This window comes from Agaricus bisporus, assembly GCF_000300575.1.
Source record: "Agaricus bisporus var. bisporus H97 unplaced genomic scaffold AGABI2scaffold_2, whole genome shotgun sequence".
In the NCBI taxonomy this organism is placed as follows: domain Eukaryota; kingdom Fungi; phylum Basidiomycota; class Agaricomycetes; order Agaricales; family Agaricaceae; genus Agaricus; species Agaricus bisporus.
In genome coordinates this window covers 703,909-716,852 of record NW_006267355.1, presented here as the reverse complement: position 1 = coordinate 716,852, position 12,944 = coordinate 703,909, and the positions used below count along the sequence as shown (strand labels likewise).

At 45.3% G+C, this 12,944-nt stretch overlaps 3 protein-coding genes and 1 non-coding gene across 4 annotated transcripts; 2 read left to right on the top strand and 2 right to left on the bottom strand.

Annotated features, from left to right (window-relative positions):
* Positions 1–185: 185 nt before the first annotated feature.
* Positions 186–2,433, top strand: AGABI2DRAFT_199045 (hypothetical protein; the record flags this gene model as incomplete). The annotated part of the gene is made up of 7 exons (XM_006457883.1): positions 186–601; positions 665–731; positions 793–1,120; positions 1,177–1,305; positions 1,344–1,518; positions 1,576–1,971; positions 2,029–2,433. Exons 1-7 carry the CDS (start codon positions 287–289, stop codon positions 2,431–2,433), a joined length of 1,815 nt encoding a protein of 604 aa, XP_006457946.1. The 5' UTR covers positions 186–286.
* An 864-nt stretch (positions 2,434–3,297) lies between these two features.
* On the top strand, positions 3,298–3,768 carry AGABI2DRAFT_190332 (hypothetical protein). Its single transcript, XM_006457882.1, has 2 exons — positions 3,298–3,667; positions 3,719–3,768. The coding sequence occupies exon 1, from the start codon at positions 3,432–3,434 to the stop codon at positions 3,612–3,614; it is 183 nt and encodes a 60-aa protein (XP_006457945.1). The 5' UTR covers positions 3,298–3,431; the 3' UTR covers positions 3,615–3,667; positions 3,719–3,768.
* Positions 3,769–6,265: 2,497 nt separating this feature from the next.
* AGABI2DRAFT_t13 lies at positions 6,266–6,357 on the bottom strand. Its single transcript has one exon. It is a non-coding gene; the product is annotated as a tRNA-Ser (tRNA).
* Positions 6,358–6,631: 274 nt separating this feature from the next.
* AGABI2DRAFT_64231 (hypothetical protein) lies at positions 6,632–12,807 on the bottom strand (the record flags this gene model as incomplete). Its single annotated transcript, XM_006457881.1, has 25 exons — positions 6,632–7,042; positions 7,187–7,450; positions 7,498–7,755; positions 7,806–7,931; positions 7,981–8,148; positions 8,201–8,327; positions 8,362–8,534; positions 8,587–8,942; positions 8,996–9,141; positions 9,192–9,341; positions 9,392–9,610; positions 9,657–9,856; positions 9,915–10,084; positions 10,138–10,257; positions 10,307–10,415; positions 10,463–10,630; positions 10,684–10,941; positions 10,993–11,217; positions 11,265–11,576; positions 11,628–11,771; positions 11,819–12,013; positions 12,069–12,305; positions 12,352–12,496; positions 12,547–12,695; positions 12,751–12,807. 25 exons carry the CDS (start codon positions 12,805–12,807, stop codon positions 6,632–6,634), a joined length of 4,887 nt encoding a protein of 1,628 aa, XP_006457944.1.
* Between the last annotated feature and the right edge of the window lie 137 nt (positions 12,808–12,944).

The following is a 12,944-nucleotide window of genomic DNA, read 5'->3' as shown; positions in this document are numbered from 1 at the left end:
CTTAACTACTTTAAAATGACCAGGCTACATATTCGAGAGGGAATTTCACCGTCTACAATGTACATTCTGCCTAGCGGCAGAAACTTGGCAAACAGGGTTCAAGGTTCCTGGTCAAGTCAGGCTCTTCGGGAAATATATCCGGTGCGGTGACAGCACACCGCCAGAATAACTGTTATCCTTTTCCCTTGACACTCGAATCAATTTCGTGAGGTTGGCTTCTAGTCATCTTCCTTCCGCTCTTTCCTTCCGCTCTTTCGCATTTGTTTGGGAGAACAAGTGATAGACAATGCTATTGGCGCGCACCAGTCGGCTCCTCGCCGACTTGCTGGCAGCAGGGATCTGGTGCACCTCGGTTTCTGCTGGTTACTCATGGCCTTCACCACAATACGAGGCATTGGAAACATTTTTATACGAAGGGAGGAGATACGACGGTTCGAACTTGGCTTCGCTCCAACACCCATGCAAAAACAGGTCTGATACGGGCGCGTCAATTGGTGCTGAATGGCTGAGGCTGGCATATCATGATGTTTCGACGCGAGATGCTGAAGCTGGGACGGGCGGGTTGGATGGATCAATTGCATACGAGTTGGATAGAGAAGAAGTGAGTCAAATGGTCCAAGTAGCGTTGAGAATCATGGACTCTGAGCTTCATGTCCGGGTCTAGAATGCGGGACAGGCGATGAGCGCTAGTTTGGCCGACTTTGAATCGTTCTCTAATAAATACGTATCTCGTGGGTCTTCGAATGTTTACCTGTTCCCCTATCGCAGACTAACCTCATATATCCTTTTCAGGATCGGATGTCATCGCCGCCGGTACAATATTCGCCGTTGCATCCTGCGGGGGTCCCATTATACCTTTTCGTGGCGGCCGTTTCGATGCAGTCACCGCAGCTTCAAGTTCTTTTAGTGTTCCAGAACCGTTCCAGGATTTTCAGACTCATCTAGACATGTTCCGCCGGCAGGGATTTTCACAGACGGAGATGATCACTTTAGTTGCTTGTGGACATACTATCGGTGGAGTGAGAAACACGGATTTCCCTCATATTGTTTCCCCGAAAGGCGATTCAGAGAAACCTACCCTTGAAAACTTTGATCCTTCCCCGCAGTATGATAATCTAGTGTAAGTCCCGACTACGTGACGCATTGCTGGACGTATGTTGATGAGGATATGATCAGGGTGCAGCAGTATCTGGATGGCAGTACAAATAATCCGCTTGTTGTTCATCCGAACAAGACGATTACTTCGGACTTTCGAATATTCTCAAGCGATAACAATGCGACTATGAAGAGGCGAGCTGCTTTCAAGTCTCAACTTTCGAGTAGCTGGCTGACATCTACTTCAGTTTGTCATCCCCTGATGCATATTTGAATTCATGTCGAACGGTTCTCGAGAAAATGCTCAACATGGTTCCTTCAAATGTCGCGCTGACAGATGAAATACGGCTCTTGCAAGAGAAAGTTTTCAATGTTCAGTTGACACTTGAACATGGGGAATTAGTTTTCAAGGCATCGCTTCGGGTACGGGTTCCTGTAATCTTGAGCCTAGACTTGTTTTTACTCAACATATTTGTATAGCTCGCTCAGTCTGTGGGCTCCACTCCCAGTAAAGGCAGAGTTGTTCGAATGTTCTGGTGCAACCGCTACGGAGACGACAAGGATTGTTCTACCAACGCCAATGTTGTTTTTCAGGCAGCATCTACTCAGGACTCACCAGAAATTTCACCAATCACAGAACGACTAGGCTACTATTTCATCAACCATCAATTTGTTGTCAAAGTCGATCCGTCAAAGTCGATTTCTCTTTTCTGGTTTGAGAGTGACGAACATGATGGTTCAACGCCAAAAATTATCGATAATGGAGGGTCGGGGTATCAATTTGACCAAGACCGTATACTGTACGTCCCGATGTCTAGTCAGTTGGATATCACAGGTGGAGATGAAGCTTCCAAAGTCTATCAAATTGTCGCCGCAGTGAGTTGATTTGCAAAAACCGTGACATTTTCGTTCATGACCCTTTATTTCATTTAGGTTCGCAGCGACGTCTCGCCTTCTCGAGTATATATGTCTGGTTTTGACAATGCCATACCCAAGCATGGACCCGCGATTACTATTGCCGAGGACCTCACACTAAATACAACCCTCACTCCCGTAGAAGGCTATAATTTCTACTCTACCTCGATTCAATCTGCTGGACTTCAGTTGACGGTCGATTTGCATGCTGATATTGATGGTAATACTTATACGGTTGATTTTCAACAGACGTATTTTTTGGGTTCAAGTCTTCCTTATACACCGCCGACTATTTCTAATATCACCGCTGTTGCTCGGATTCCTGGAGAACCTACTGATACTAACTCTGTACGATCTTTGCATCCTTCGTTTCTAATATTTAGTTATCTAATACTCGTAACCTACATTGGACTTTTTGTATAACATGCTTTACAACTCGGACTTTCAGTAACAACAATCTAGTAAATTCTTGATACATAGATTGCGAGAAGCGCGTTTAGGGGCCCAACTAAGGTAAGGGGGCGCGTCCGAGTCGTCGCGTCATTAAGCGCACGTGCCAAGATCCAAACGCGTCAATCTTGCTTTAGAGCGTTCTTCGTCTCTCCCAATGTCATGAAGCGACCACGCGATAACGAAGACGATACTACCAACAAGAGGCGGCGCAAGAATCTCGCGGGTGATATCTTCGATGACGAATCTCTCAGCAATTGCCTCTGCAATGTTCAAGGGTTAAACAGTGCCATAGGATATTTCACTGGCTCAGTGTCTATGAGATGGTTACCTGGTGGCAAGAAATTCATATTCCAGTTGACGTCTCGATGCTGCGTTACACTTAGTCGAACTCACAAGATCAACGTTACTTTCGAGGGGGACTGGATTGAATCTATGCATGCTCGATGGGGTCTTTTGTCTATCATGGAGAACATTCAACTATCGCTAGATGGAGTAACTTCCGTCTATCCGCAGACTTCGAAGCAAACAGCGAAGCTGGTGTATACAGACGGTGTCATGTATCGAAAGATGCGAGAAGGGAAAGAAACGGAGACATTTTTCATCAATTCTTGGCAATGTAAGTCCACCCACTCTCGTTGAAGGAACATCGGATGACTACATACACCTCAAACGTATAGTGCAAGAGGAACAAGACAAACAAGAGGATTTAGATTGGTTTGCTACGCCTACGGTACCTCTTAACGGATCTTTATCGGAGTTTGTTCGTACGGCTTCTGCTGCTGGCCTCAAGAGTGTCCCCAGTCCAAAGGAAAACCAAATGTCTGAAAAACGTGATGATGACTCGAGTTTGTCGAAGGAGAACCTGCCTCCCGTCGACGAACATCCGACCAAACAAGATGTTGTCAGTACCGCAACCTCTAGGGTTCTCCCCCAGCCCGCGTCTATCTCAGAGGCCAACGTCGTCGTAAATGTTCAACAAACGACAAGTGAGAACCAATCGCGTCCTCCTTTGTCTCGTAAGCAAGAAAAAAAGGCGAAGAAGAAACTCGCCAGGGCGGAAAAAGCGCAACGTGAAGCATTGGCGCAACTGGCTATATCATCTGGAGCTGCCAATACCGCGACAGCTACATCTTCATCTCAAATGCAAGTGAGCAATCACCTTCCGGCACGAGTTGATGCAAATGCTCAAGTCGTTAAATTGGGCGTAAGTACGGTCTCCCTTCACGCGTATATTGACTATTAAATGGCCGAAAAGGAATTACTACCTGTTGAAGATAATCCGGCAGGTTGGATGGCGCGTTTGCGGCGTTTCAAGGTACGTCCATCTTTTGAGGGTGCTGCTTGTTGATACATAACAGTGATCTGATTGCAGGGCAATTATAAAATGCTCAAAGACGCGACCGACGACAAAAGCCGTATAAATATTATTGGAGTAGTGAGGAGTGTTAAGCCCCCTCGTCTGTCAACCAAAAGTGGTCAGTAAATTTCTTTCTCGCAATCGCTCATTCCAATGTCCCTTCAGACTGGACTTCAAACGTTTACTTGCAAGACCCTAGTCTATTTCCAGATGGGGAGCAATTTACTACGAATGACTATACCGTTAATTTCTTCCAGAGAAGGTTCAAGGAATGGCTGCCACAAGTGAACATAGGAGACATCTTAGTTTTGCGTGACATCAAGGCAAGGTCACCGTCTTTGACTGACAATTTATCCACTTACTTGTACCAAAGGTCCAAAATCACAGTGGTAACCTCTTTGGTGTTGGATATTACGACAGAGCCAAATGGGCTGTCTATTCCATCAAAGACGAGTGCTTTGTCCCACCGAAACTAGAACAGGCTCCGAAAGAACAGGAGTTAGTAGATGGCGGTATCAAATTCACTCCATTTCTAAGCGCAAGTGAGCTGGAGGAGCGCTACTGCCAACAGTTGTCGGCTTGGTGGAAAGAGAAGAACAAAGACTCAGCAGAATCGACCGGCCATGTGTATAGCTTGAGTGAATCCGCCATCCCCGGACGGACGCGGCGCCAGCATCTTCTACTCTGCGATGCAGGACCGGATGTGGAACCTGGCGGATATTTCGACTGTACATTTGAGGTGAGGTAGTCGTTTCGAATTTTCTTTCACTCAAAATCTTGACGATCTACAGGTTGTCAATGCTTATCAGAGTAAGGATTACCCCCCTACTCTATATGTGACAGACTATACGAAAAATGCCATCGTTGCGCCTTGCCAGACGAAGTGGTGTCCACCTGGACTAAACGATTACATCGTGAAGTTTGAACTTTGGGATGCGGCAGCAAGCTTGGCCCCATCGCTTGTCCCTGGAACATATTGGACGGTTAGGAATGCTCGACTCAAGCGCGGCCATGATGGATATGTTGAGGGGAAGATAGTTGAAAAGAAATTCTCTAAGCTTGAACCTGACTCCGAGTATGCTCCACTACAAGAATTGCTGAAGTGAGCTCATGGCTTTCCTGTTATACCCGACTAATACGGTTTCTGACCCAGACGCAAGAAGGAATGGGAAACCGCAAACAAACCAAGGCAAACGCGTTTTGAACACAAATTGCTCAAAGACGTCGGGGATGGAGATTACGCCAACTGCACCGTCGAGGTAAGCGATCCCCATGTTGACATATTTTGGACTAAACGTTGGGCAAGTTGTTGCATGCGTCCAAAGGCTATGATGAAGCTTATCTTGAGGTGACAGACTATACAGCCCATCCAAAGATGTCGTCCTATCGATATGAGAACGACTGGTCCCGGGACTTGGAAGGCCTTATTGTCAGTGTCCACCTACGTGATGCCCAGGTGCAACATGCAAAAACTTTACGTCCAGGATTCTTCCTGAATATCAAAAACCTCCGACTGAAAGACAATCATGTTCAAAAAAGGTTCCAGGGCGACTTGGGCGGTCACGATGTTCTAGTTCATCGCCTCGATATCCATCATCCAAATGATGATCTCAAGGCGCTTTTGGAGTGAGTGTTTCTGCCTCTTTTGGAATTTTGGTTTTCAGCGTGCACAAGGCGTAAAAAAGTTTGGCAGAAATTGAAAGATGCCAAGCTAGTAGCCCAGGAACAGCGGAAGACAAGTGATAGAGTATTAGATCTCGCAAAACGACCCAATCTCACCATTAAAGAACTCAAGTCACATCCCAAAAAAATGCTCAAAGTCAGAGTGATCGCACGTGTCGTTGCGTACCATCCAATTCCATCTGTATGGATTCACGCCTGGTGTTCGAAGTGCAAGCAAAGGTGCCTAGACACCGCCACACGAATCAATGACTATGCTAAACACTGATTGTTAAGAATCCCAGATGACAAGCGGGCATGCCATAATTGTCAAGACATGGACCACGAATTCGTTCGCTGGAAATTCAGGCTACTATTGCGGGTCGAAGACAGAAACGGGGATGCCATGGATGTTGTTCTGGGGGATCAGGCAAGTCGATCATCACGTTTCGCCGTACACAGATTTAATATACTATTTTTCAGAGTGACTTCCTGCGAGGTTGTGAGATAGGTGATTACTTCCATCATCCGTCCATCCTCTCGAGCATTTCAAAGCGGCTTGAACCTCTATTGGGCGATAGTAAAGTTGATCAGAGGGAAGAGACGGGAAAAGATCTTGACAATGATTACGTTGGGCTTATTATTGCACATCATGAGAGCAGTAGAATTGAACCCATGTATATCCTATTTGATGTTGAGACTTGAAAGTAATGCAATCGACTTCTAGCTTCAGGTGTTAATGATAAGTGGCTTTGATAAAAAAAAATTGTGCTGAACTGACTTGAGCGACACCAGCAGGATTTGAACCTGCGCCCTCAAAGAGGAACAGATTGTACTGTAATTCGAATCTGTCGCCGTAACCACTTGGCTATAGTGCCTCTACTCAAGCAACAGAACAATTTCTTCCTTGGTTTAGTTCAAGCTCTTAGTCTCAACGCTGGCCGTATGCGGGAGTGCTGAGCAATCTGAGTTTAAAGTTTTCAAGTCAAAGTTGACTCTCAGAGTCTCAACCAAGATAATTGCAAATAGTAGATAAACGGTAATGAAGTCCTTTTAATCAATGCACTCGATCAAGATTTATAAGGAATGCCTGACAAAACAGGTCAGCTCGGTGGAATTTTGATGGGGATGATTGGACATACCATTCTGTAGCTAATAGACAGAAAATTGGTTAGTATAAATCAGAAAGAAGGTCATATCACATACGCGCTGGAACTCGTCGTACGCTGTACTTCGAACATTTTCATGGGCGTTGCGAACAATGCTCATCATAAATTCTGCAGCCTGACGATCATTCATGTGTTGGGCAAATCGATCTCGGAACCTCCTGATAGTATTTTCGCCTTTAAATGAGGGAAATTCAGTACCAAGCATGAGTTGAACGGTGTCGATAATTTGTTCAGTGAAAGGACGGATGGCTAGAAATGCTTTAATCGTTAGGCTTTGGAAAAGTTGGTACCCCTGAGAGTATCTGCCGCCCATAAGTACCACCATTTCATGATTCAGTTTGAATGAGTGAGGCTCGAATTTAACACCCTGGGATGAGTTAGTCATATGTCGGAACTGCGAGAAGAAGGTCTTACTCCTGGACGTAGATGTCAAAAGCAAATCAGTTCATGAGTAATAAATCTGATGAAGTAGTACTTATCTATGTCAAACAAGAAACCGAAATCTGCCAGTATTTATGTCAGCATCTGTAAAGGCAACAACGCCTGCCTCCTTACCAATATGCACGATGTGACCTTCACCATCGATCATGATGTTTCCGTTATGTCGATCCTTGATTTGTAGGAGGTAACAAGCAACGGAATATGCGGCCATGGATTGGATAAAATTCAATCTTGCTTTTTGAAAAGCAACCGTGTCTTGACCGCCGTATTTGGTAACAAAGAAATCCAAGAGATCGTTGACCTTGGCTCTACCCATTTCATCTCGGGAAGTGGCATTGGGCACCACGTCTATCACGCCGCACTAAGCCATAGTGAGTATTTGATGAATCGAAGTTAAACTTCTCTTACTCCTGGTGCAGTAGCAGTTACGCGATAGGGGTAAAGATAGAGAGGAAGGCCAATATTGGTGAAGATATTCTTGAACATTGCGATAACTTGCAAAGCGAGAACGTCCTGACGACAATCATCGCCTACTTTGAATATAGCCTGCTGCCAAACATCACATTCGACACGCTTTTCTGTCTCTGCGCCGTCAACGACGGAATCGGGATTTGTTTCAATCACAATCCGCTCCTTTCTGACTTTGAAGGTTGCCATGAAAGGCGCCTATGGTGGACAATGATCAGCAGAAGATGAAGCATGCTAATTCAATTTACCTTCGCGTGACTCTGAAGTGGCCTCCCTGACTTTTTGTCGATATCCACAACCACACCATCTGGGTTACTAGGCAAGTATACTCCGGCGTCCACTTGGATTTTGGCCATTTCTTCATCAATTTTTGCCTATGGAGTATGAGTATGACGATAGCTCCTGTTTCCAAGGAATACTCACCTTTTTCTCTAGTTTTGTCTTCTTGATATAAGGCTTCAATTTGCCAGATATTGACGTAACTTCGTTGAAAAAGTTGAATTCCCGATCATAAAATTCACGAGCTTCTCCAGAGAGTGATTTGACTACTATGTCCGTCATTTTATCCAGGGTGGGTTTCATGGGATCCTCCTGGTGTAATATGTTAGACTTCATCTAGAGTGGAGAACGAAATATCCTTCACTATTCCTGCAACATCATCTCTGTAGCAATTTGCTTTCATATTCCAAATGATTTGGTGGCAAAACAACTGTGATATTTTGGCGGTCTCGAAAATGAATTGAGAGACGTAACCTGCATCTTCCATAAGCCTCGCCTGTAACAGTTTAGAAATACATACCAAACGCGTCACATCGAAGAGCTTGCACCACCTGGGGGATGAAGAAGAAAGTCAAATCCACTGGATGTTCTTCCAGCACCCTATGAGCGTATTGTAGAATTTGAGCCTGATTATTATACCGAATCTCGAAGAAAGTGTTGGCAATAATTGGAGGTACTGGCGCCCAAAGAACGAGATACTACAATGATGCATAAGTATGTTTCATTCCGTGACTAGTTAGAAGGACAAACCCTTAGGTCTCGTCGGACGGAAGTGTCAAAACGATCGCCTAACAAGAAGAATACGGCCTCTGGAACACCGAGGACGTCTTTCGGACTAGAGCGCACAAGCCGCCCGACCTCATTGCGTGCGAAGGGAGACTTGAAACGTTCGGTGAGGAATACAGCAATCGCGGGGTCGACACCCCACACTGTACGAATAATATTTAGCCAAACAGTGTCAAATAGTCCACGTTCAGTCGCTCCAATGAAATCTGCCGGACGTTTAACATCATTCGTTGGATTATTCCAAACGTGTAATCGGAATAGTTCAGATTCGGTTAACAAACGCAAAGACTTGTTCAAGTTTCCTATGCGAGTGTCTAGATCTAAAAAAAAAAATATTAGTCAAAGATGGACAATGATTAGTTGGACTTCTTACGGGCTGCACGCGATGCAGACTGTAAAAGGGACAAGCTTGATATTGGTTGAAGCCCACGGATAGCATCGGACTGCAAGTGGGATAAAAACTCTGAAAGGACCTTGATATCCGCTTCAAGTTGCACCCTATCGGCACCGTACGTCCACCTATTTCAATTTGAGATGTGCCCTATATGCAATACAAATGAAGGACATACTGGGGTCTGACACCGTACCAAGACAATGCCATTTTATAGAGTGACTCTCTCATGAGATTCTCGCAGTAGGCATCAAGGTGAGAACTCTTGAGTGCTTCGAAACCAAACAACAGGAAAGAGAACCGCGGCTCCCGAGCGAGAGCATGAGTGCTTAATTTCAATCAACGATATGCATAAGACGAAAGAGCATCATGAATTACCTGATACGTTTATAGCTCTGAGCGGAGCGTACGACTAGCTGCCGAATCAAAAACATGACATTTGGCTGATAATACCTGGCTGCTTGCAGACGACTGTACAAAAAGTGCAAGACCAAGACATGAGGACTGAGCACTCGACGAGCAGCAAGTAAATCCTTGTCCATGGAGTCTTTGTCGGTGGGAGCATATGAAATTGGTGAGCTGAAGGGATCCTGATAGCTATTGTCGTTGAGCATCTGCGATGCAAAACTAGAGAATAACTCACTTCAAATGTTTGCGGAAGATTCCCTTCCTATGCTGGATGGTTCCTGCCCAGGCCGATACTATTTCACTCATGAGAGCAACCTCAAGGGCTGATTTTTCAGAAATAAACCAGCTCCAAATCTCGACGGCGACGACGAGGGCTGATGGCGTGGCAACCGCAAAGGGTAAAACGACCAAGTAATGCAATAAGTTGTAATCGCACTTGTTCATGGCAAGTTTTGAATAAGTCGCCTTCCAAATACGCAACAACAAAACTCACGCGGCTCAAGGACATTAGGACAGCAGCGCATCGGTACAAAAGTCGTCGTAGCTCTTGGACCGTCAGTTTTGAACGCTTGGACCTAATGTCTTTCAGTGTTAATTTCAGCTTCTCATGCAGTGCATATAGATCGGCGTTTGGTGTAGCGTCACTTTGTACAAGCTTGTTGTCTATAAGGATATTAGACGAACCAGACGGAAAAAGTAGCAGGTGAAAGGCGTACATTCTCTTCCTGCTAAGCCCAGTCCAGCCGCCTCACCAGAATAATAGCTTCTGATAGCGATCTGACTTGTCAAGATTTTCGACTGGTCCATATTCCAGCGGGAAAGCGATTTCAATGAAACTACTCCACGTGAGTGATTTTCCTAAATAAAAAAAAGGCGTAGACATACACAAGTGCCGATGCACAGGTCCAACGCCTTTCCCAAACTGTTCCGCAATGGAGGCACCAAGCTCAGCGGAATCCGCACCCGTGACAGATTGATTGACAGCAAGGTATTTCTAACAAAACAATCAATGCCAGCTCGGAGTTCTCAACCGGTACCAACCTGCAGAGTGGACTGCAATTCTAGTGGTGCGCGTCCCAAGGCCAATTCGAACCAAGAATTAGCATTCCGAGATAAGTTGATAAGAATCTCATTGCGGATTTGATAATTGTCAGTGAGCTGTAGAGTAATGTTGGCTCGTTCAGAGTGATACTCCCAGGTAGATTCATGCTAGCGACAGAATTGAGCTTGACTGCAATTGGGAAGCCAAAGAAATATCATACTTCATCGAGGTACTCGTTTTCAGTGGCGCGTTGAAGGAGGGTCAGGACCTCGAGGATGGCGTATACTAGTTGAGGATCGCACATCAAGGACGGGAAAGACATTAAGAGACGGTTCAGGTATTTAGAAGCGATCTCTCGAGCGTTCGCTATCCTATGCGTACTGCTGATCACTAGTTTCCGAAGTTCCTGAGAGAGTCGCTTTGGAAGTGCCTGTTGAGAAGCTTTGACTGTCAAAGCTATTTGACAGCCTCTTATCACCTGTAATGTTGTAAATATGATATGATACATAAGCGGTGCGTTACTGCTCACTTGTTCGGCGATGCCTTCCATACACGCAATCAGGACATTGTTCCTATTGAGACTATCATTGATGAAGTATGTGACTAAGGACGAAGGAAGGCCTTCTAGTGCCCTCATGGATTCGATATCATGCATGGCAAGGAGGAAGATGACTTGACCGGTTGAGAGCGTGCGCAGATCGCTCGATCTCAACGTGAGATATTTCGTGAGACGAAGACGTTGTTTGAGGATAACCTGGATATATCAATTGAGGATTAGCCATATTAATACGTACGACTTACAGAATCCGCATACTCTTGCCGAATAACCGTATTGTATTCAATATCACTAGCAAAGGCGTCCTGAAATTCCTCAATGACCATTGGAGGAGTTTTCGTAGCAAGACGAGTCAATGCGGGTTTCAGCCAGTCCATTGCGTTTGCTTCACTGTCTTCCATCGTAGTAAAATTGAACAAAACGCATAGGAACCATAAGTTTCTGAATAATGCAACGACCTCTGGCGTAGCACTTTCCCAAGATTTGAAATCCTGGTGAACGACGAGAGCATCTATGGGTAATAGAAGAGATGCGAGTTGCTCAACCATATCATCTATCTTTCAACACGTGTTAGTAATAGGAAGAGACGATATCCTGCGAAAATTCACCTTCACCCGTGGATTTGCAACTCTCAAGTTCTGAATTGCTACACCTTTATCCAGAAATAGGGTAAGTAACTCCGTGAGATAGATCTCATAGAGTTCGGGGCGCTGGTTCAAATCTTGTGCGAGTCTTGTTTGGGCGGCAAGCACCTATAAATCATGAACAATGAGTATCAACCAGTGGATCTATCACGTACCATGTTGTTAGAGAACCTTGGATCATCAGGATTTGCTGAACGATTAATCGCAGAAAACGAACGTATGATCTCGATGAAAGAGGCATGCGGCGCAATGAGTGCAAGATCTACTAGGTTATATGCAATGGCAGCCTCAACCGTAGGCTCTGCAGAGCGCAAACGTTGAAGAAGCATCGAGATGGTGAGCTTCGTGACCTAAGGAGTATTGTAACCCATTGTCTATCCGATCCCTCTAACGAAGCCTACGTACCTCTTCAATGCTAAATTCTAAAGCCAACCGTGTAACAACGGAGATGGTGCTGATACCAGTCAGCCTTTTTTCATCCTCTGAGAGTTCACGTAAACCAGTTTCAAGTGAACTAAGTGTGCTAGGGTCGAATGCATCCCCATCTACGAGAGATGAGTCGTGCGTATCTTTACTGGTGGCTGCGATAAAATTCAATAGCGAATACATGTTCGACATGACGAAGTCGTCCCCGGGGGCAAGCTATCACGGAGTTTAGCCTTGGTTATGAAGACGCTGAAGGCCCTACCTGAATACAGAGAGCCAAACATTTTGCTGCAGCGGCCAGTGGAGGTGCGCGTCCTTCCGAAGAAAATTCAAATTCAAAGAGGGGTAAAGGTGAAGTTACGAATCGCCTCAAGTGCGAAGTCATGGTCACGGTAATCTCGGGAAAGCTAAGCTATATGAACAGCAATCTCACACAAGTTATTTAAATTTCCCTTACCTTCTGACGAGGATGGCAGTTGCCTTTAGCGCCGCCTCTTGTACCAAGTTGTCCGAAATAGGCGAGTCAGGACTCAGTAAAAGAGTTGTACGAGAAAGTACTTTCTCATCAAGCTCCCCCGAAGCAACACAACAAACGGAAGCTAGTTTCTGGTAAGGCGTTTATGAGAAATGTGATTAGACCAGGATATAGAGAACAATTTACGAGACTTTCAGACATTGTCTCCCATGCGTAAGTGTCAATTGTGGGTTCAATTTCCATCTCCTGTATTTGAAGGAACAGATCGGTGAAGCACTGCATGGCATACGCCGACACCGACTTTAACAACGCCTTGATTTCGTCATCAAAATTGCTGACATCAATCAGCTCATCCCGAGTGAGGGCAAGCCATGCTTTGT